Here is a 23,612-nt window from a genome sequence, read left to right as displayed (position 1 = left end):
GGCTCTCCTCCTCTTTCATTTACTCATTTACTCACGTTTGCAGCGCAGCGGAACGTTGCTGGGCGCATAACCTCTGTTAAGGGAGTGTGCGTCTGTGACTTTATCTTGTCTCTCGCAGAGTAAAGAGCAGATAAACGCACACAACAGCTTCTTCTTTTCAGCAGTGTATTTACAAAATATATACAGGATATACATACATACAGCACTTCAGTATTCAGTATTCAAACCGGCAGCATGACATGCAGACATCAGTGCACAGGAGAAGAGAATGACTGTACAGAGTTCATTTCTTAAATACAGTTCTGGCATCAGTCTAGTCCAATCCCGTCTAAGGTGACTTCATGCACACAGGTGTGGCAATCTTCATATTGCATTGAATTGCATCAGCCAGGGATGAAGGAATGACGTCATCTCAATCTTGTTCTGCACACACACATATTATGTTCAGGCTATATAAAAATTATATACCTTAACACAATCAAATGCCCAGTTACTTTCAAGTTAGTCCCATTGGTTTCAGCAGGTCTTTCTTTCAGGTGAATGTGCTTCAGACTGCTCTTCAATATGCCTACCATTTAGAGTGTGGAAAGTTTAGAACAAGAAATGGTTCAAATGGTGCTTTCATAGGCCTTAACTCATGACTAGGTTGGCCTGTTGATTTGAAAGAATAGATATAGATATGGTAGGCCCGTTGACCAAATCATCAGGAGTACATACCCCCATTCTGGTGATTATAGATTACGCAACTAGATACCCAGAGGCAATTCCATTAAGATTCAGAACCACTAAAGTCATAGCCAGAGAATTGATGCAAGTATTTACAAGGTTAGGTTTTCCAAAAGAGATATTAATGGACCAAGGAACTAATTTTATCAGTCAAACATTAAAAGAAATGTGGCAACTATTAGACGTTAGACCAGTCCATACCACTGTGTATCATCCGCAGACTAACGGCCTTGGAGAAAGGTTTAACAAGACCTTGAAGGGGATGCTCCGGAAATTAGTAATGGACAAACCCAGGAGATGGCACTTGCTAGTGGCTCCTTTGATGTTCAGTAGGAGAAGTACCACATGCATCCACAGGGTTTTCCCCCTTTGAAATGATTTATGGATGGAACTCTTGAGGGATATTAGATTTGAACAAAGAAAAATGGGAAAGTGGAAAAGATGAAGCACAGATAACAATCCAACAAGTGATAGAAATGAGAGAACATTTGAAAAAAAGTGACTGAGCTGGCACAAACAAACCTGAGCAGAGCGCAGCAGGGCCAGAAAAGGAGATATGATTCGTGTGTGGTGCCTAGACAGTTTAGGTAAAGGTTCCCCTTGACATTTTTTTTTAGTCAGTCATGTTCGACTCTAGGGGGCGGTGCTCATCCCTGTTTCCAAGCTGTAGAGCCAGCGTTTGTCCAAAGACAGTTTCTGTTGTCACGTGGCCAGCGCAACTTAGACCTGGAACACTGTTTACCTTCCCACCGAGATGATACCTATTTATCTACTCGCATTTACATGCTTTCAAACTTCTAGGTTGGTGAGGGCCTGGGACAAAGCGACGGGAGCTCACTCTGTCATGTGGATTCGATCTTACAACTGCTGGTCTTCTGACCCTGCAGCACACAAAGGCTTCTGCGGTTTAGCCCGCAGCGCCACCACGTCCACCTAGACAATTTACTCCCAGGCAAAAAAATTTGCTTTTATTACCCACTGACATTGTGAAGTTGTTTGCAAAGTGGCAGGGACCTTATGAAGTCATTAGACAGATAGGGAAAGTCGATTATAAGATCAAGACCCCAGACAAAAAGAAGAAAACAGGGATTTACCATGTTAATTTACTAAAGAAATGGAGAGAGAGAGAAGTCCTATGGGGCACGATAGAGGAGGAGGAGTTAGGGCCAGAAGCCATGTTATGCATACAAGAGAATCAGGAGATACTGTACTATTAAAGGAAGATTTAAGCAAAACACAGAGAGAACAGATTCACAAACTTAAGAGAGAGTTCAAAGATCTTTTCTCTAATAGACCAGGATCTACACAAGGGGTGGAACATCAGATTAATACAACAACTAATGTGGTAGTGAGGAGTGGAGGAAGGAATTGGCCTTACCATCTGAAGGATGTCATAAACCAAGAAGTAGATGAAATGTTGGCCTTAGGGATAATAGAACCATCCTATAGCTGCTGGAAGAGTTATCCAGTAGTAGTGCCCAAACCTCACAGAAAAGTGAGACTGTATAGATTTTAGAAAATTAAATGATGTTTCTAAATTTGATGCGTACCCTATGCCTAAAGTAGAAGATTTGTTAGAAAGGCTAGGGGGCACATAGTTCTTGACATTCTTAGATTTAACGAAAAGTTATTGGCAAATTCCCCTAAGAGAGGCGGATAGAGAAAAAAACAGCTTTTGTGATGCCCAAAGGGTTATTCCATTTCTTAAAAATGCCATTTGGGTTGCATTGTGCAGTGGCAACCTTCCAGAGATTAATGGACAAAGTCCTAGAACCAGTTAAAGACTTTGCTGGAGAATACATTGATGACATATTGGTTTTCAGTCCAACATGGGAAGAACATCTTAAACATTTGGCTGCAGTGTTGAATGAATTGAGAAAAGCAGGTTTGACAGTCAATCCCACTAAGTGTAAGATAGCTAGGGAAGAGGTGAATTTTTTAGGATATCAGATTCATAAAGGGAAGATACAACCCACTTCGGATAAAGTAGAAAAAATAGAATATTTAGAATCATAAAACCTCCCTAAAAGGGCCCAATCTATCTTTGGGAAGCAGGGAATTCCACAGATTGGGATCTGCCACTGAAAATGCCCTTTTAGGTCCCAGCAAATGTTCCCATAATAGTGGTGGGGCCAAGAGAAGGCTGAGAAAAAGTGCTCCCACAGGAGGCTAGACGGGCCCATCTTTATTGTCCCTCTGCAAGCAGGCAAAGACCTTTCTCTTCAGGCAAGCTTTCCCTGAGTGACTGACTGATTGGGTCTTTTAAAATAGATTTTTGTACCTTACTACACCAAGTGTGTCTTGATGTTACTTATGTTTTCTGGTACTCATTTATTGCTCCTTTTAGTATTGTATGCTCACTGTTATTACCTTAAATACTGTCTTTTAATTGTTTTAAGCTGTTTATGTTCTTTTATTGGAAGAAATGTGAGATATTAATAAAGTAAATAAATAAATGAACTGATAGGAGAATGACTCCAAACTTGAGTCATTCCTTTTTAAGGAGAAACGTGGATTAAAAATAGTTTAAATAAATACATAAATAAATAATTTTCAGTTCTAGCGTTTCTTTTTAATAAAAAGTAATGGAAAGTAGTGAAAAAGTAAGAGAAGTACAAAAATAATATAATTAGTTTTGATATAATACAGTTTCAATTACTACACAAGCAAATAATTTTTAAATACCACAATGAATAACAGGAATGATTTTTTTAGTTCATGATTAAAAGCAGGGACCATGATTTTTCCTAAGTATTTCTCAGTGGGGATGTTGACCTACTTGCTTGAGTCAAGTTTCTTGACAGACTGCTGTGCAACAAGTTATGCACTAAGCCCACACGTTGCATGTTATCCTCAAGAAATGCTCTTGCAACTGCAGTGTACAGAAAATAACAGAGCCAAATAAGAATGAGCTAGGACATAAATCCAGCTTTGCCTCACGCTCTTGTCATGGAATACAGATGTATCCGTTCTGAAAAAGCAATTCAGTGTCAAACTTTTTACTGTGATTTATGCCCATCTCTTCCAGCTCAATGAGTGGATAATTCTAAAGCTTCTCTGCTGGCCTGTCTAGTATCCTGCAGATCTTTGCTTGAAAATCACTCTGTAGTGGTTTATAAGTCATAGGGAGGGAGATAATAAGGCTCGGAACCATTATAACTTTTCTACAGTTAGTAGAATTGGACATTTACTCTGGGTATTGGTCTGTTTCTGGGCACAGTGAAAAACAGTATTGGTTTGAGCCCTATACAGCTGGGGTCTAGGCCCATGTTCCCACAGACAAACCTGTTAGTGCCTTTAGCATTTAGGCTGAAATGTTGTAAAAGCAGCTTTTAACCCTGTAAGTGCTGTCTTTTATTCTTTTTATTTGTTTTTGACTACTTTTAAATATTCATATTTAAAATGCTTTCAACTAGTACAATTTTATTTTTTTATTCATTTAATTGTTCATCACTTTGAATCTTATATGTTGGGAGAATTTGAAGGCATTTAGTGAATGGATGAATGAGCGAATATTTAGCTTAGTACTGCTGATGATATTTATATAGAATGCTGTATGAAAGGATGGAAAAAACATTGGAAATGCAGATTAAAAGCCATAAACTTTAGGTAGAAGGGAGAGGATTTTTTTTGCAGCTCCATGGACTTGCAGTGTTTTATTTTTTATCTTTATTTTTTGGTATTTTTTTCTTCAGCCGGAACAAATTAATCAGTTTTCAATGCATTCCTATGGGAAATGGTGCTTCTACTTATGAACGTTTCAATTTACAGCCACCGTTCCGGAACGGATTAAGTTCCTAAGTAGAGGTACCACGGTACTTTCTAACCCTAGGTGGATTTTTCATTTGGCTTTTGTAACTGATACCACAGAGCATCTGAACATAATTGAATCTAAGGTTGTAGGGGAAAGGAAAGCTTGTGTGTGACATATACAGTGGTGCCCCACATACGAGGTTAATCTGTTCCGGATTAACCCTCGCTATGTGAAATCGTCCCTAAACGGAATGTAAAAGCCCATTGGAACGAATTAAACATCGTTTAATGCGTTCCAATAGGCCCTAAACTTACCGTTCTGCGAAGTTTCTTCCATAGCGGCAGCCATTTTCGCCCCCTCGGTAAGCAAGGGGAGGGCGCGAAAATGCTGCGCGTGGCCATTTCGGGCATCCGGCGGCCATTTTAGAACTGCCGAACAGCTGATCGCCTGACTCTGTGGGAGGCTTGGGGGGGCGGCAGCAAGACGAGGAGAAGAGGGAAAGTGGGGGGGGGGAGGACGCGCGAGCGCGCGGCTTCCCTCCCTTTGCCTGCCTGCCTCACCACCTGCCTTCCTCTCCCCGGCCAGTGCGGCCCCGCATCACTCTCGCGGCGGCGGCGGCGGGTCCTTCCTGGCACCCATCTTCGGCCCGTCTTCGGTAAGCGAGTTTTTTGCATAGGGACCGACGCTATGCCTCTGCATTAGCGATCCGGGAGAAGGGATCACTATGCGGATTCGTCGTTATACGGTGCGCTCGTTATGCGAGGCGCCACTGTATTTTGAACTGAAAGCTTTTGAAGCAAATCTAAACATTTTTGAGAAGCAAGTCTGTGAAAGTAACTTTTCAGACCTTATGCTGCAATAGACTAAAATTTGAAAAGGATGGGGAATTTCCAATTCAATGCTGAAAGACATGTCAAAGCACTGACCCTCTTGCGGGTGGAATTCCAAAACAGATTCACTGATTGCCATAGGGATCGAAAGGAAATAAGAATGTTTCAGAATCCATCTGAAGTCACACCAGAAGATTCAAGTAACTTTTTTTGTGATTGAACTAATTGATTTGCAAGCCAGTGATCACCTCAGAGACATTTTCAAAGAAAATAGTCTGTTAGGTTTCTGTTGTGGTCTACCTGATATCTTTATCAACCTAAAGAAAGTTCCTGCAGGCATGTTGACAGTCTTTGGCACGACATACGTCTGTGAACAAACTTTCCAAAATGAAAAATGTGAAATCCAAGTGTAGGTGTGATTGAGGAGTATTAGTGAGCCATCCATAGTGTTCGAGGCTGTAGAAGAAGATAGAAAGTATGAGAAAAGAGAAGTCAGAGGGTGAAGGACTGACAGTTACAATGAAGGCGGGAGACGTTGAATCAGGGGAGAAGGCAGGAAAGATAGAGTTTAGCTTGGTGGAGGAAGGTAAATGTGGAAAGGGGGAAGAGAAAGAATTGGCAGTATGGGAGGAGGATATAAATGAGGAGGGCGTACGTTGGTTTAGCTCAGTGGTGGTGGAGTACGAAAGAAAGAGAATAGAAGCACGAAAGAAGGCATTTGAGAATATAAGAACCCAGGGACTTTTGAGGGATTTCCCCAATCTAAAGGTAGGGGAATTGCTACCAGAACCTGAACATGAGAGAGCGAAACCGACTCAGTATGTGACAAACAAACGGACAGTAGCACCTCGAGAGCTTGAACTCCAAAGAGAAGCTGAGATTGCCCACAACAGATTTTACGACCATCCGTACGAAAGAGGCTGGATTCACCACGCTTGCTGTGGGACTATCTGCGCCCTGAGAAACACTCCTCTCCAGAAGTCAGATTACAGGGAATGGCATGGGAGAATTCACCATTAAGTGCATGAGACTATGGGGAAAGTTTTGCTTCTGTGAGTTGCGTCTTGTTGCCTGAGTTAAGATTGTTTGACCCTATAAGTAATGTGCTGGAGGAAGAAAGTCTTAATAAAAGCAATAGTTTAAAAGTTATCAAGATGTCTCCTTTTTTATTTCCCACGGAAACAGAGGAGGCACAAAAATCACACTCACTAAGCATGTAAAATGATTCTACAGTAAAATATTGTTCCAAAATGGATTGTATTCCAGTTAATGTTTCTTGACTTCTGGAGTGGATTCTGACCCATGAAAGCTCACACTGTAAACAATTCTGTTAATCTTTATGGGCTGCAATGTTTTCTAGGCACTACTGTGAAGCTATGGAATTACTGTATTTATTTCCCCAAATAAAGAAGAAAATACACGGAATACTCAGTTTTGCTCAGAAGCAATATATTCCTGGACGAGTCCATTTCTGCTCAAGTTTGCTCATTCTGCCTTTCCTCCCTTTGAAGCAAACGGTGATACTGTACAGTATTTACAGCTTTAACAGGGTGTGGTGTGTATGGAAGAAGAATGGTATCCACATTTCTAATGAGCAATGTATGCAAGTGAGATTAGAGAGAAGCAAAATGAATCTTCACTTTCTCCCACAACTGTTGCGGTCCCTATCTGGAAATCATAGCCAGCCACAGAAAAAAGGCTGAACTTTTCCAACTGAAAGGCAGAAAAGGCCTTAAAAACAAAAATAAACACTATGAGGCGAAGAGAGGTGAAAACTTTTCACAGATGCACGTGGGAGGGATAACGCGAGAACTAGACGGCTTCTCTCCCACGCTCCCCAAACCCTTTCCCTAAGCGAGTCAACTGAGCCGTGGGGAGGCAAAGGGGGTGAAAGCCACGGTGTGCGTTTCCTCCGCTCACTGTTGACGAGGGTTTGAGGGCTACCTGTGAGGGTGCTGCCAGCCTCCCCCCCTGAAAGTCAAGGTTTGTGACCTCAGGAGCTTTGTGACTTCACTGCAGTGGGTGCTCACCCAGCCCCCCTGGTCCCTGTTGCCTCCATGCAGCTGTTGTTGATCCAGAGGCAGAGGCCCTGGTGGCACAGGATGGCTTGCTCCCTGCGAGGAGAGGCCTTGGTGCCGGCGTTGCTGGTCTTCTGGACTTTGGCAGCCTTCATAATTTCATACGTCATTGCAGTCCTTGATGGCCATGTAGAGCCTTTCTTCCCATATATAAGGTGAGCCTGGTGAAGGCGTGGGTGGAAGGACCTAAGCAGATTAAGTAGCACAGCATTGAAAGGACAAAGTTAGACTCTTTCTTCCTGGATATTTTAATTCTTGACTTGGAGTTTCAGTGGGATTTAGACTTTTGATTAAGTAGGTTTAGGATTGCCCTTCTAATCAATGGAAAGGCTAGCCAGGATGAATACTGCAGTCTTCTCAAAATCGGTTAAGCACTGAGACTGCAATCCTACAGCTGTTTATGGGAGAATAAGTCACATTAAGCTTAATCGGAGATAACTTCAGAAAAGAAGTGTATACATTCCATGTGTATCTAGGAAGTATTGCACACTGTAGCCAAATGTTAATAGCCTGTTTTTTATGTGTGTGTTTTCCGAATTCCCATTGATTAGAGTGATATTTATTCCCGGTTAAGTGAGAGAAGTTTAATAATAGAATCAGCTATCTAGCTGAACAGCGGCCTTTTTTGTTGCTGAATATCTGCAAGCTGGACTCTAATGGATGCTTTTTACCTCTGGGTTTCATATACCAATGATGGTGTGGGTTATACAGGAGTCTCATGAAAAGCAATCTCTCTTCCACTTTTTGTCATCTTAAATGCATACAGAACTTCAGTTTCGTAGCCCAGTCCAAGTTTACTTCATTTAGAAACAACTCCTATTTATTGAAAAAATTTTTATGGTAAATATGTTATATTTGTTTTGGAATTATTTTAATGTTTCCAGTTCCCAAGATCTCAAAACAAACTTGTCAGCAATCCCCCATATTTCAACTTTCAGTATTTATCAGGGGTAATAAATGAATTACCCCTAAAAACTGCTTTCTCCTTGTTTTGGTCATATCTAACCTTTGGGGGATGTTTTTTGAAAACACCATTAATGTGTGCAGAGGTGTTAGCATTTCTCTCATCTGCTGTCCCATTCAATGAACCTGCTTCAAAACTCAGCAGCCATGGGACTTTTATGTAGGAGTAAAGTTTCTGAAAATCTGCAACAATTCCCCCAGAGATAATTCTGGATATTTTAGCCAAAATAAAATAATAATAATTAACAGTGTAGATATTGGATAAATGAATGAATGAACATATATCTATATTGGTATCTATTAAAAGGTGTGGTTATGCATAATTAAGAAAATGAACAATATAAGAAGAGTTCTGTTAGATTAGAAAAAGGGCCTATGAATTCTAGTGTTCAGTTGGCCTACCAGCCAACCAGTTGCATATATCATGCTCACAAATAGAATGTGAATGCAACAGCACCTTTGTGCTCATGCGTCTTAGCAGATGATGTACAGAGTACTGCTTGGACATAATACAAAAGAAAATATGCTCCATTGTTATTAACAAAACGAAATCTGATACTGTTAGAGTTACTGACTTGTTTACTACTTAACATCCAAATGCAAACTGGATGTGCGAAGATACAGTAATGTTATATTTTCAATCTCTTTACAATGTTTTGAAGGAGAGGTTTCCCTGCCCCAGGACCCATTTTCTGCAAAACATGTGCTATTTTCTTAGCTGGGAAAATATATAGGAAAAGTTTTGTGCACGTTTTAGACCCCCAGCAGCCAAATAAACCTTTGGAAAACGATTTCTGATTTTAAAAGCAAAAGACTAAAATACATTTTAGACCCCCAGCAGCAACCAGAAGAAACCTTTGGAAAACCATTTCTGATCTTAAAAGCAAAAGACTAAAATGCATTTTTGACCCCCAGCAGCCATAGAAACGGTTGTTGTGGGTTTTCCGGGCTCTTTGGCAATGTTCTAAAGGTTGTTCTTCCTAACATTTCGCCAGTCTCTGTGGCCGGCATCTTCAGAGGACAGCTCTCTGTCGCTTTGTTTTGTAGTTCTAATATATACCTGGATATTTGAAGTATGTTCAGAAGTCTAAAATTTTGTTAAATTATTTTCTTCTTTGGCGTCTTCCAAATTTTCAGTCCATCATGACATTTATCATGGGCGTAATTGGTCCACATTCTTGTAAATATGAGTCAGAGGCTGAAATCTTGTTGCTTTGTTACACAAGTGGAAGGCAGGCATAGCATTCACTCATTTCTAGCCAGCAGTCACTGCTGGGATTCTTGAGTGTGTGCGCACCTTTGGTTTGGTGCACTCTTGAGAATCTCAAAGGAGACTCCCTGAATTATCAGCTAGGAATACGTGGATGCTACCCATTTCATTTTCTGGCTGTGTAACAGTACAACAGGATTTCAGCCAGAGGACACAGTTGCGCACATATCTTTCTGGCGGATTTTCTGTAGGCAGGAGGTTGGCTGCTGTACTTTTGTTCTGGTCCAGAATAACTCATACATTTTTATTCTTTGGACAATTTTTCATTGATTTTAGTGGTATTTGCTACTTCATATGGGTTGCTAATGTTTCTGTTGACCTGCATAACAAGATCCTGCTGCTTTTTTTAAAAAAGGGGTATGATTTTTACATAGTACAATGTACATCAGCCTTTCCACTGAGAATACAGCAAATTGAATTGTAATTATTAAATTTATTCTTTTAATACTCAAAATATATTTTTATTTTTATTTATTTCAGTGATACAGGAGCAAATCCTCCAGAAAGTATTATCTTTGGAATTATGATTGCCATTTCTGCAGTCCTAGGTATGTATCTATTTCTTCAGATGCTTTTATTGATTGAATTTTCTAGTCCAGCTCAAGTTGGGTAAAAATGGTTGCGTACAAAACTGGCATGTATTTTGAAACAGTTAAGAACAGTTAAGAATTCTTCCACCCTCAATCTGATGTTACACTGACTACATATGATTCATTTTCATTCAGGGATGTTTCTGGTATCACTAGAGAAACTTAAAAGCGGAAGTGAGCAGGCTTTCTGTAAGGAATCTCCAAGAGCTGTTCACAATGAAGCCTGTAGGGCGTAGGAGATGTACTCTCTGAAGAGGAGATGTGGTGGGGAAGGATTATGATCAATCAATACCTTTTTCTGAAATACTGTTTTATCAGAGTGAGAGTTTAAAACTATGAAATAGTTTTAAACATATATTAAACAAAGGTCCAATTTTGTTTTAAAAGTTCCTGGGATTAGGTGTGATATGTAGATGAATAAAGCATGTCTAGAAAGACACTGAAAAAAGAATACACCACCCACTACCTGCTGGCCATTATCTCTTGTTTAGTTGATACTAGAAGATATTTTAGAACTCACCAAACAGGCCTTGTTTATTTCAGTTTAATCTCTCTTTCCCCCCCCCCCCAACACACACCTCGTGCCTAGGTCAGTCACAGAGGTACGTTGCCATGCCACCTGAAGCTTCATGGGCTAGAAAAAATGGGATGGAGAGATGTTGGACTGCAACTCTTACCATTCATCAGTTTTGACTCTCCTGACTAAGTCATGTTAGAGTTGCAATCTGACTATATCTGGAAGGCCCTGGAGTGATCTATTTTGAATTACCCTGCAGGCCATTAATAGGGAAATCTAAAGGAACATCTCTCTCTCATTATACAGCATGTTCATTACTTGAGAGAGAGAGAGAGAGAGAGAGAGAGGGAGGGAGGGAGGGAGGGAGGGAGTATAAATTGTATTCTGTGCCCAGTAGTTTGTGATTAATTTTCATTTTTGTTTCTCCCTCAAACTCTCTTTTCCAGGTGCAATTACAATGATCATTAGATATTTGATTTTGAGGAGGCAAAATGAAATTATACATTTTATTTCCTCTTCTTTGAATTTACTGGCACTATGTTTTGGAATCCTGGGCTGTACTGGAATATGGATCGTTGCCAGGTTTCCGGTAGGTCTAAACTAGTCTATGGTTGCTCTATTTAGTACAATTATTTCCCATTTCTCCTCCAAGTGGCATAGAAATAATTAAAAATATCATAATAAAATAATTAAAAATACTGTATTTTCCATCCCTTTTTTTCCAGGGATGGAAAATATGAAGTTGTGTGTGGCTCCCAGGGGCCAAATGCTGTCCCCAACAGCACTGCCCCCATCTCAGTTTTTTTCTTTTTTTAAGAGGGGCTCAGAAAATCTTGCACCTTCTAAGTGGATTTAGGGAGCAATTATATCACATGATGAGCCTCTCCTCTAGAAATTAATTTTTAAAACACTGTTGGAGCATCTGGCTATAGAGCCAGAGATTGGGAACTCGGTTCCCCACTGTATTATAAGCTGGATGAGTAGCTCAGAGAGTTAGGTAGAGGTTGGGAGTTCAGTTCCCCGCCTTGAGTGCCAGAAGAGCCATCTGTGTGGACTTGGGCAAACTGCACAGTCTTCAGCTGCCCACCAGAAGGAGGAAAAAGTAAATCACTTTTGAGTAATCTATACCTAGAAAACCTTGGAAAAGGTCACTGTAAAAGGAATGGCTGAGGCAGTCAGACCTGCTGGGCTGTATATGGACATGAAAAGTTTTGCAAGTAAATATATTCTTAACTTGTTTTCTAGAGGAAAGTGCTGTTAGTAGATTACAATTCTGCTAATGTAAAAAATGGAATAGATATGAAAATAATTAAATTAATGTGAAAGCTGTAAGAGTGATTTTGAAGGAGGCAGATACACACAGAGAACATCTTCACATATACAGTAATGCTTTTACTTTCATGTTTCATGAAACTAGAACATGAAAGCCTTGCAAGTGTTTTGCCAAAGTAAACATGCACAGTACTAATTTAAGCAATTAAACAGAAAAATAACAAGTCTAGACCACTGAATGCATTTATGTTGTAGTCGGTATGTGGAATTAGCACATGGACCATTAGCAAATGGACTGTTCCAAACAGAAGCCACTCATACATATCATCAGTGATCTACAGCCCTTCCTGATTTATAGTGATTAACATACATACATTATCTGAAGTAAAATCTTAGACATATATTCATCTTCCACTCAACAATTTCTATTATTGTATTTAGCATGAAACATTCTAGTTTAAGAGTTGTATATGCTTATCTATTACCTATATAGATGAAAGTCCAAAGTTGCTAGCAATATATCTTAATATAGTCATTCAACAAAAAATAAATTTCTACATTCTTTTTCCTCCCATGAGGGTTCAATTTTTTGAAACTGGGTCTCCACAAAAACATCCTTAGGCTTAGATAACTTTGCAACAGGGGGGAGGTTTATTGGAGCATTCAACAAGAACTCTTTGTCAACAAAATTGTCCCATAACATTTCTCTTGTCGCCAACGGGCCCAACAAGGGTTCTTTCGATTCAACCAAAAAGGGGTTGTCTCTTCTGGGTTCCAGGGTCCCAGCCAACCATGGATGGGATCGACTTTCAGATTCTCAATGTCCTCTCCTTCCAATAAGGGAATGGCCTCGTCCTCCCCGATCTGCTTATAGATTTGCTATAAGTCCATCATAAATCCCAGTGTGAAGATAAGCAGAACAACCAAATCGATTACACTTCCCTATTCCTCGTGATTGTTTCTTTAAAATTGCTGTAAGAAATTTATTTCCTAAGAAAGAAGTTCTTATTGCTGAAGTTCTTACAATGTCATGCAGAATTCTGCAGTTGTGAAATAATTTGTCCAAACAGCTAGATACTGTGTTTAAGTGATTTGTGTTACTCCATGCAACTATGCTGACATGATATTACCAGCTTAAATTTATTTCTACCAATAGAACTTCAAATGAGTTAAAGAGCTGTCCATTTTACTAGAACAAAAGATGTTCTGTGCCTGCTTCTCCCCTTAACAGTTAGGTATTCCAACAGCTTTTAAAGTAATAGCATATGGTATTATTTGTATCCATATAGTGCCTTGGGGATAGGGACCAAAGCAACATGACCAAAGTGCAGCTTCTTGTTCCAATAGATTACGCACATGATGAGATATATAGCATATCTCTGCCCTTCTGACTACACAAGTGTTGTTTATTTGAGTGGGGGAAACCATTCCTAATGTCCCATGCTAGATAACATTGGATTGGGTTGACCTTTATGTGGGGTAGAAATTAATAAAATGTCCAGATTTTTCCCCATCCTGGGCTATCTCCAATTGAAAAGTAGGAACTGTTGTGTTTACTCTTTTGCAAATGATGGTGTAAATAGTTTATAGTTTTAGTTAATAAAATTAAGATGAAAGGATACAGCTACATGCCAGCAACCTGCTATGATGGCCATATTTAAGCACTATCTGAAAGTTATCTCACTCTCGCAGACACACAGAGACACACAGTATTTATATATGCATTTATTCTTCACCGTTTTACCCAAGGCTCTTATAATCAGAGTTTTCTGAGAGTGCAGAGGATTGCTGGAGAGATCCAAAATCCATGGAATGAAGTGACCTGCCTGTGCAATGAAACATCTTTACCTGTGCAGTTCTGAGATGATGATGATGATGATTGAAAGGGTCACTTGTTTTAAAGAACCCTGCTTTCAAATGCCTGCTGCACCATGAAGCGCCATGTTTCACAAAGCCAACCTGACTTTGCATGATTGTCTCTTTCTGTGTGCATTAGTGTAACTGCAAATTTTTCCCCATCTGTCTTCTCAGGAGCTGACATATCCTGCTATCCATGATGCAGGGGCTCTCGTGGCATTTGTGTCTGGCACGATCTACATTGTACTTCAGACAGCCATCTCGTATAAGTTATGCAAGCAATGTCCACAGTGGTGCACTCCACGTATGTGGCACACAAGGCTGGTCCTCTCCATCATGACCATAATGGCTCTTGTTCCCAGTATCCTTTCTAGTGTAGTCTAGGCACCCAACTGTGCATAAGACAGCTGACAGACTGTATCTTATTTTCAGTTATTTTAATACTTCTACTGTATCACTAAACTTTACCACCTTGAAGTTATTTAATTTTCTTTTAGGTTAAGGTGGAATTTGGAAATGCTATGTTACTAATGATATAATGATGTGCAATGAGTTACCTTTTTTTTTTTCAAATAATGAGATTGCAAGGGTCCCTTTTGAAAAAGAAGAAGATGAAATCTTAATTTTAAAGTGCATCTTTAGATTATCAGGCATTTTGTCAGGGTTTATTCTAGTCTTATATCATTCTCTTATCAATCTCAAGATTGTTGTGGGCAAAATGCAATCCAATGGGGATGTTTTGGGCTCTTCCCCAAATTAACCTCCCCTCCCAAAAGCTGTTTTCATTGATGCCTACAGAACATGGAGGGTTTTTTTTTCAGTTTTTTAAAAAAACAATGTATTGACAATAGTAAAAACTATTTATTAACTTCATTCAACCAGCAAGCAAGCAAACAAATAAACACATATGTGTACCATCCAACTGACAGGGAATCTGAAAATGGCTCTCTGTCCTGCTGAAGTCACTCACCCCTGTTTTAAAGTAACAAAAAGGAGTGGAAAAGCAACTCAGATAGCACCGATTATGGGCAATGAATTACTGTTTAAACACTATAATGAGTAAGGGAAACTCTTTATGTTTAGTAAGTCATTCAGATGGGTATTTGTCCCATTGTTTCGTGTTGTTGTGAGTGCAGATCGGCTTGCGCTTTTTTTCCAGTTACCACATAATATAATTTCTAGATTGGACCAAATTGCCTCCAGAGCAATCTAACCTGTACTTTTTTGAGCCCCTATCAGGGGCTTATACTTTTTTTGGGTGTGGGTTGGTGCACTCTAGTTTAGTCCACTCCCAGAGTGTGCAATTATTCAGAAAGCTACCAAAGCTCCTCACTCTGTCAGTTTCTGGTATCATGAAGTAGCTTAATAAATGAACTACTTCAGGGTATCAGCAGATTGAACATTTCTTCTGCTCCTCTGTTAGATCATCGCCATTGAACTGAATCACTTAGATTAAATAGCAAACATTTATTAGTCTTTGTGTGAAGTGCCAATGGAAGCTCCGGCTGTGTGCAGTTTCCCAATCAATACTACACAGAAGGCAAAGAATAAAAAATAATAATCTAAGTGATTCAGTGCATCAGTGTTGAATCACAGGCAAAAATAATAATTTCATTTCCTCTGCACCTCTGCAGACGACCAGGGGAAGTGTTCAATTGGCAACAGAAGTGGCTAGAAGGTCCCTTGTGGCCAATATGCTATTGGGACGTGAGGATCATGCCAAATGGTATATAATTCTTCCCCCACATCCTCAAGCAACCCTATTTAGACTTCACCAAGAGGGGCAAATTGAGAGTTGGCATTTGAGGATCAAATGCGGTTGCTTGAGGCCAGTTACCATTTGGATGTGAGGGTCATATCAAATGGCATATCAGAGTTCTTACCTATTTAGTGCAGTCCATCCCACTCCTTCCAGACTGTGTAGAGAAGCCTCAGTCATTAATTAAGGGTGGACGGAATTATGCAACTCATGATAAGTTACCAATCAGGTCAGAAAATTACAGTGTTGAAAATCACTGTCACCTAATACAGTCAAAATGTGGATTTTGATTTACTACATTGTTTATAACCTCAGAAATACTTTGGTAATATAAACAAAGGTCATTTGAAGTATCTCCTCTTCCTCCTTTTTTTTCAAGGAAGGATTGAGAAAACATGTTAAATAGAGGCATGTGCCTTATAGCCTTCCCATATTTTTTTTAAAAAAACCCCACTAATATGTAGCATTTTAATTTTAAGCCAACTTAAATCAAGTGGTTTCTTGAGCTGTTTTCTTCAATCCTGCTTCTTCTTTTAATGCACAGATTGGGGCAGCTATACAAAAGAGAGAGACACAGAGAGAAAAAAGCTCCACCTGGTGTTCTTAAACCGAGTATGCACGGAAAGGTTCCCTTTTAAAATTGACTTCTAAGATCACACCTGGCTAAATTGATTAAGAAAGCAATGTGCTAAAATAAACTGCTCTCTGGTGGCCATTTATTTTAACTCACTTCCTAAGAAAATGGAATGAGTCGGGGGAAAATAAGTACGCACCTTGGAATTCATTGTGTGAACATGAAACTGAGCACGGTTCTTAGCACAGATCAAAAGCCAATTCTTCTTCGTGGCCTCTGTGAATCACACCCTGGGTGATTCGCAGCTATGCGAAGCCACATCGGAAGATCCTAGAGCTTCTGTGGTGGCAATAAACACATTAGAATATGCCCCTTCCCACCTGTATAAGTACCTTGGCGCCAAGCATCCCCTTTCAGTTTTCTTTCAACTGCCATGTTGAGAGCCTCATAATTCTGCTTCTATTCTTGATTCCTTCCTGTTATCATTTTTTCTTTTAAGCTATTAGATTAAACTCTTTATCCACAGAGATTTTTTCTCTTTTTTTCGGCAGCAAAACTGAGAACATTTTTCTGTGTTTGAATTTCATGTCTGGCTTGTGGACAAGATAGGAGACAAAGTTCCTGGGTGATACTGCACGATACAGATCATCTTAAAGAAATATAAAAACATTTTTTTTAATCGGATCAAATCTATATATTGATTTCATTGCTTCCAGTGAAGTCCAGTTAAGCAGCAGCAGACAGAGGATAGTATGTTTGAAGTATTCCTTTTTAAATCCGTTGTTTCCTTTTAACTCCTCTTTCTCCAGTGATTACATGTGATTCACTAATTTCCATCACAAAAATAGACTGGAATCCAGGGGAAAAGGTAAAACTTCACTAGATAAAACATTTCTTATTTCTGCCAGCTGCTCAATGCTGTTTAAAGTAGGGAATAGATGACTTTGCTGGTCAGTTTGAAGCTATGCAGAGTTCTTTCAGTAGACTTTTCAAGGGGTAGCTCTATTAGAATGTTCTGTACGAGCAACAAGAACAGAGTGTTGTTGCACCTTAAAGACAGCTAGATTTAATTTGGTGTGAGCTTTTATGGATTGCATATAGGAAGCTGCCTTATTGTGGGCCAAACCATTAGTCCATCTAGCCCCAATTTGTTAAATTTTGGCTTGCAAATGCTTGTTAGGTTTTCAGACAGGATCTTTCGCAGTCCGAATTATTCTCTGGTGATCTCCTGTTCAACTACTAACCAGACTGAACCCAGCGGTAAAGCAATAATTCTAGTTGTGTTGAATCAAATAGCCTACAGTCTCCAAAAGCTTACGTGAATTAAAACATCTTAGTCTTTCAGGTTGCCACAAGACCTGTTTGATGAGCAGAGTTTTGGCTGCAGTACTGCAGTTCAACCACTGCACCACAAGGCTCCTTATAACAACCCACAAACTATTTAAATGGAAGAGTACCCTTTTTACTTTGGGGTCTAGTTCTGTTGTATCGGAATAGCTGTAACATAATTATGTTTAAAGGCATATGGTTTAAAGGCAGCATCTTGTTTCAGATAGCCAGTACTAGCTCATTACAAGCTAGTAGGACACTCAGTTATCTTGGGCTGGCATATGGGGTAGCTTCTTTGTTCAGCATTTTTTCTTACTAACCTTATTATAAGCAAAGAGGCCAAAATGTATTGAAGCAATAGTTTTTTCATCTACCCCCCCCCTTTTGAAAACCTGTTAGGGTCTGTATGGAGTTATGATTATGGTAGGCTTTTGGGGTTCCTGTTTGGCTCCAGTCAGGCAACAACAGTTGGAAACTCTCAAGCTTTTCTAGTCAGGCCATCGTGGTTGACAGACTGAGTTCAGCTCAGCAGGTGACAGAACGAGGAGGCCTGTTTGTTAAACTTCATTTTTTCTTTTTTTGAAAAAGCTAACTAAATGTCTTGAAAAGTAACTTGAATTGTAAGATGGCTAAAAAGTTTAAAATGCTATGCCCGTCTGAGAAGCATTTCAAACAGCAAGGATTGGAATGGAAGCATTAAATTTAGTATATTGTTTTCATTTATTTAAAAATAAGTGATGTTTTTAATTTAAAAACCTGGATCTTCATGTATTAAAAGGAGAACATGAACTCTTCATTTAAAAAAAAGAGAGAGAGAAATGCTGTACTGGATTTTATTTTTACTTGTTTCGATTTTACTATGGGACCTTTGGTGTCAAACTAAATTTACTATGTAGTGTTGTTTCTGTTTCTTGTTTCTTTTAGGAGTATGTGTATCATTTGGTGAGCGCAGTCTGCGAATGGATCGTAGCCTTTAGTTTTGAGATGTTCTTCTTAACTTTTGTCTCAGACTTTCAGGTGAGTATAATGGACAGAGAGTTCCATGTTCAGAACAAAAAACAGGACTTCTGTCAAGGTTTCCCTTGATCTGTATGAGGGATGCAATTAATCACTAGAATAAACTTACAGAAGTGTTATATTCTATTTTGAAGAAAATGCAGTCAACCTAGAATGTGGTTGTAATTTGAACAGAAAGTTAGGAGGGGGAACTGCAAGTTGCCTGCTGTGGGGCTAAGTGGTAAAGGGGGCCGAAGAGATCTCTGCCCCACTCCGATCTGTTGGGGCCACTTTAGCAAGGGATTGCTTAAAGGGGTGGTGGGGGGGCACTTTATTTCAGCTTTATGAGACCCCATCCTGCCAGAACTTTGTGCTGGGGGGAGGCGGCACTGAAGGAAGCCTGGGAAAGCACCACTGCTGCCTGAAGGGCTCCTACAGGGACATGGTGTGCGGTGGCAGCGGCGTCCTGGGGCTGGGAGGTTGAGCCTGGCCGGGGTGCTCTGTCCTTGCCCTCTGGACAACTGTGCCAGATGCCCCCAGCCTACAGGGGTCTGCACTGGCTAGGGGACTCCTGCTGTAATCATTGGGGCAAAAGAGCTACTGTACAAAGAAGCAGGCTATTTGCCACAAATAGCTAGTAATTTGAATTTCACGCAATTTTCCCCTGCCTTTTTTTATCGTAAGTGGAAGCTCCGACTGCATGTTGAAGTAAAATTTGAGGGCCAGAGCTGGCTGTAAGTCAAAATGGTCGTAAGTAGGGATGTATGTAAGTCGAGGCACCACTGTATTAATAACAGAGGTCCAGGCAATGTGTCATTTTAAATAGAATCAAATAGTTGTTTATTATTACAGGTGATGAAGGCACAATCAATGTCTTTAACTCTTAACCAAACATCTCACTTCATCCACCCTCAACCACCAACCCTTTTTCTTTACCCCAAACTCCAAAACCACCAATCCTCAAATCCAAGAACTCTCGATCTCCAAACTCCCAATCTCTCAGTCTACCCAATCTCCCCCTCCTCCTGCTGCAGAGACTCTTATATTTCATGGCCCCGCCTGTCCAGCACTCTCATTGGTCCATGCATATGGCATATTAATATTCATGACCTGAGCAGATGCCACAATGACTTTATCACATTTTCTGCATATGATTTTGCCCAGCTCCTGATGCTGGTGAAGTGAGTAATTTGTGATGAGTTGCTGACTTTGCTGTTTTTATTTTCTCTTCTTTTCATTCTAGAGGGCTTCCGAAGATGTAACCAAAATACCTGAAAGCCCCTGACAACTTTATGATTAGCATGATGTTGGTGTTCTTACAATGTTGGTGATCACAATTCTGATTGCAATACTGATCACTCCCTGATATGTAATAGAGTAAAACTAAGAACAAAGAGATTGTATCATATGAAAAAGGAAAGAAGACTACATGTGGACATCAGCAAGACCTGCGATCAAAGAAAAGTGGAGGAATTTGCCCAACAGCTTGAGGAAACCCTTCCAGGCTCAACTGATGCAAATGCAACTGAACGATGGGAACATTTCAAGAACGCTGTTTATAACACCACCGTGTCCATATTTGGCAAGAAGACAAAAAAGATGGCAGACTGGTTCAACTTCGGAGGAGTTGCTGCCAGCCATCGAGGATGAGAGGAGAGCTCTGGCAGCATACAAAGCCTGTCCTAGTGAGCATAACTTGCAGGCTCTTCGAGCTGCTCATAGCAAAGTCCAATGGGCTCCCAGGAGATGTTCCAACAATTATTGGCTTCAGCTCTGCTCTCAGATACAAGTATCAGCGGACACAGGTAACATCAAGGGAATGTATGACGGGATCAAGCAGGTTTTAGGTCCAATACAGAAGAAATCTGCTCCCTTGAAGTCTGCTCCAGGACCGTTCACATCAGATGGAACGCTGGGTGCAGCATTACTCTGAGCTATATTTCAGAGAGAGTGTAAGAACCAAAGAGGCATCAAATAAATCGAGTGCCTAGCTGTCTTGGAAGAGTTGGACTGCGAACCAACCTTAGCAGAAATCTATGTGGCTTTGGGTTCCCTTGTCTCTGGCAAGGCACCTGGGAAGGATAACATCCCTGCTGAACTGATGTAAAGAGATCATCACCACCAATTTGTATGAAGTCTTTCGTCTTTGCTGGAAGGAAGGTGGAGTACCACAGGACATGAAGGATGCAAACATTGTTACATTGTCCAGTTGATTCACACAGACAAAGGCAGCTTCTTCCAATACCAAGTGTATTTACAGTATATACAGAAGTTCAGCAGTACAAACCGCAGCATGACAGCATGAGATTCATTAGAAGAGATCTGTACATCTTCTCCACATCTCCACACAGTTTTTTTAGTGAACATCTGGAAAATGTAGCTTCTCAAGAAAGCAGATTTTATTATTCCTCAGTTGTACATGACAGGTGCGAATTATGCAGAAGATAATAGGCGCTTCAGCAAGACTTAATCCTGTTCAGTAAACAGGCAGTCACTATTGATAATATTTATTTATTTATTTATTTATTCTAAATAAAATGATTGTATTGTATCAATTTTTGTAGCAGTATATACATACACAGCATAGTCTTTCTTTCAGTCCTTGGTCATACACGTAATAGTCCATTTACCATACCATAAATCAGAGTCCTTGGTATTTCCTGCTTGTAAATCAATTTGGCAGTGTTTCTCCTTCTCTCTCCATTCGACCCACAAAACTAAGTGTGTTGAAGCTGTTGGCTTTATTGCCCCTTGTGGCCAATCGGATAACATCTCCTGCAGCATTCTCCTCGTGCATCTTGTTTCCACAGCTAAATCAAGTTGATCTGTCAGCTTGCTCCTAGCACAGCTGCAGTGCTTTACAACTCCTTTCTTACAAACTTGATTAACAATTCTTACAGGTATTTCTAAGACCTGACAGTACAGAAGTTTCCTTTTTAAAATGTGGCTGGAGAAAATAGATGTCCTTGAAATAAAATCTATACTGCAATCGAATGCCCAAATATCTATTTTAAAGTTAGACTATTTTAAAGTTAGTCCCATTGGATTCAGCAGGTCTTTCTTTCAGGTGAATGTGCTTCAGACTCTTCAATACGCTTACTATTTAGAGTGTGGAAAAGATCAGAATAAGAAATGGTTCAAATGCTGCTTTCATAGGGCTTAACTCATGACTAGGTTGGCCACTTGATTTCAGTAAGATATACAACCGGATCCTATGTGTGTGTTTTTGACAACTAAATCCCCAAATTTGCTTTCCATAGAATAGGGCCCCATCTTGTCTTTTCCAGCATTTCCCAGGAGGTGGGACAAATCTTGGAAAGTTTCTGACCATGCTTGCTGGGTATTCTGAGAGTTGTAACTTAATAAAGCAATCCCCCCCCCCCGCAACTTCTACATTGGTATGGAAGAGCATGCTTGCCTTCCAGACCTCCTTTATAATTGAAAACTGCCATTCTAGAAATGGGAGAATATGATGCACAGCAAAATTCTGTTTATGTGAATTTGGAAGTAAATCTCGGTATGATTAATGGGAATTATTTCCTAATTATTATTTAGAATTGAAGGCCTTTTGAGCTCATGACAATTTCAGACAAAGTAAACATACATAGATTCAGATGGCTAACACGATCCTCGATCCCCATGTTTGCTGTACTGCACAGTAGATGGGGCTAGCAGACCACATTGGTAGTGAGTGCATTGTGAATGTTTCCCTTGGGGGGAAATAAAGATACCTGAGTAGTTTGGATTTTTATCAAATTGATACTCTCATGACCAGCTGGCTGATTTTCCTATGGGTGCAGAGAAAAGCAACTGCTAAGTGACATACATATAAAGTTTAGAGATGATAATCAAACTGCCTGCTGTTTCTTACTCGAGTCGTATCAGAGCATTGCATAATTAAAATGATGGATTTATGTGAAATACAGGAAAAATTAAAAACAAATTAAAATGTTAAGATAATTAGACTATTTTTAACCAGAAGCAGGCTACTTCAATAGTGTTATCTCAGCCATTTGCTAGACCTTTTTTTGTACATGTGGTGGGGTATTAACTGCATGCACGTAAGTGCTGCATCAATTGAATTTCTCCAGTCACAGAAAATGTGTCCTGTATTCAAGCAGCCCCACTTTAATTGATCATTCTTTGAGCTTCCTATGAAGTGTATTAAATGACTAGCTGGAGTGATCCTCCAGCTAGAGGAGTGATTCTCATCCTTTTTTAAATCCCTTTTTATAAGAGCCAAGAAATCTGTGACCCTTCCCCCACCATATTTGCATAAAAAGTTCCCCCCATAGCAGTACCGTCAATGATGCTGCTGCTTATCCTCCTGCTCCTCCTGCTTCTAACTCATCCACCACCACTTCAAAACTGGGGAGGGAAGAGGCTGGAGGAGGTTGAAGTAGGGAGAAGGGAAGAGAAATAACTTCAAAGATGGCCGGGGGGGGGGGAGGAAGAACATTATGATAACCAAGGAAGGGGCAAAACATGCAGAAACCAGCACAAAGCTTTCCTTGCACGCCTTGCAGAAGATGCAGGCTGTTTGTTTCTCTGCCCTGTCCCAGGGGTCTGTTGTGTGGGGGTGGTTCTACTTTTTCCTTTTCCTTCCTAGGCTCTCTCAAAGTGACTCATCATAGTTGAAATCCCTTTCTTGTGGAAGCAGCAGCAATGATCTCTTTACACTGGCATTGCTTGGGTTTGTTGTAAAAAATAGTCCCGGTCACCTCTTCTCAGACAGTAGAGGCATCTTTCTCTCCCGTAAGGACTGTTTCTTATACATACGTATGTCACAAAAGGGTGACTACTGGATCTTTTGTATCCCAAGAAGAACAATATTAAACAGCAAAGGGCCTCACGAGACACATTAATAAATACAAAATGAATATACTTTATTACCTATTGATTACAATTCTAAATAAAGGGGTTTCCTGCATTCAGCACATTCACACCACATACATATTCACCAAAGAGAGAAGAATTCTTTATTTGCATTGTCCAAGTTCCAAAGAAAGTAGTTCCAAAAGCCTTTTAGTCTCAGCAGACAAATTATGGTTGCCCAGACCCCTCTTTTTATATTCTTTTTAGGCAGGTTGCTAGCTG

The 23,612-nt window shown here is 40.1% G+C and overlaps 1 protein-coding gene across 1 annotated transcript; it reads left to right on the top strand.

The window, feature by feature from the left end:
* The first annotated feature begins 481 nt into the window (after window positions 1-481).
* On the top strand, window positions 482-19,895 carry LOC110071061 (DNA damage-regulated autophagy modulator protein 1-like). Its single transcript, XM_073000002.2, has 7 exons — window positions 482-7,543; window positions 10,102-10,169; window positions 11,175-11,317; window positions 14,032-14,218; window positions 17,000-17,058; window positions 18,444-18,536; window positions 19,759-19,895. The coding sequence occupies exons 1-7, from the start codon at window positions 7,368-7,370 to the stop codon at window positions 19,798-19,800; spliced, it is 768 nt and encodes a 255-aa protein (XP_072856103.2). The 5' UTR covers window positions 482-7,367; the 3' UTR covers window positions 19,801-19,895.
* Window positions 19,896-23,612: the final 3,717 nt, after the last annotated feature.

The sequence above is a fragment of the Pogona vitticeps genome, chromosome 5 (genome assembly GCF_051106095.1).
Source record: "Pogona vitticeps strain Pit_001003342236 chromosome 5, PviZW2.1, whole genome shotgun sequence".
Lineage (NCBI taxonomy): Eukaryota > Metazoa > Chordata > Lepidosauria > Squamata > Agamidae > Pogona > Pogona vitticeps.
This window is presented reverse-complemented; position numbering and strand designations above follow the sequence as displayed.

What these genes read in the sequence shown, in the direction of transcription:
- LOC110071061 (XM_073000002.2), top strand. Translation starts at nt 7,368, where the DNA reads ATGCAGCTGTTGTTGATCCAGAGGCAGAGGCCCTGGTGGCACAGGATG. An exon ending in GGATCGTTGCCAGGTTTCCG is followed by an intron (nt 11,318 to 14,031) that starts GTAGGTCTAAAC and finishes CTGTCTTCTCAG; the next exon opens with GAGCTGACATATCCTGCTAT. An exon ending in CATAATGGCTCTTGTTCCCA is followed by an intron (nt 14,219 to 16,999) that starts GTATCCTTTCTA and finishes CTCTTTCTCCAG; the next exon opens with TGATTACATGTGATTCACTA.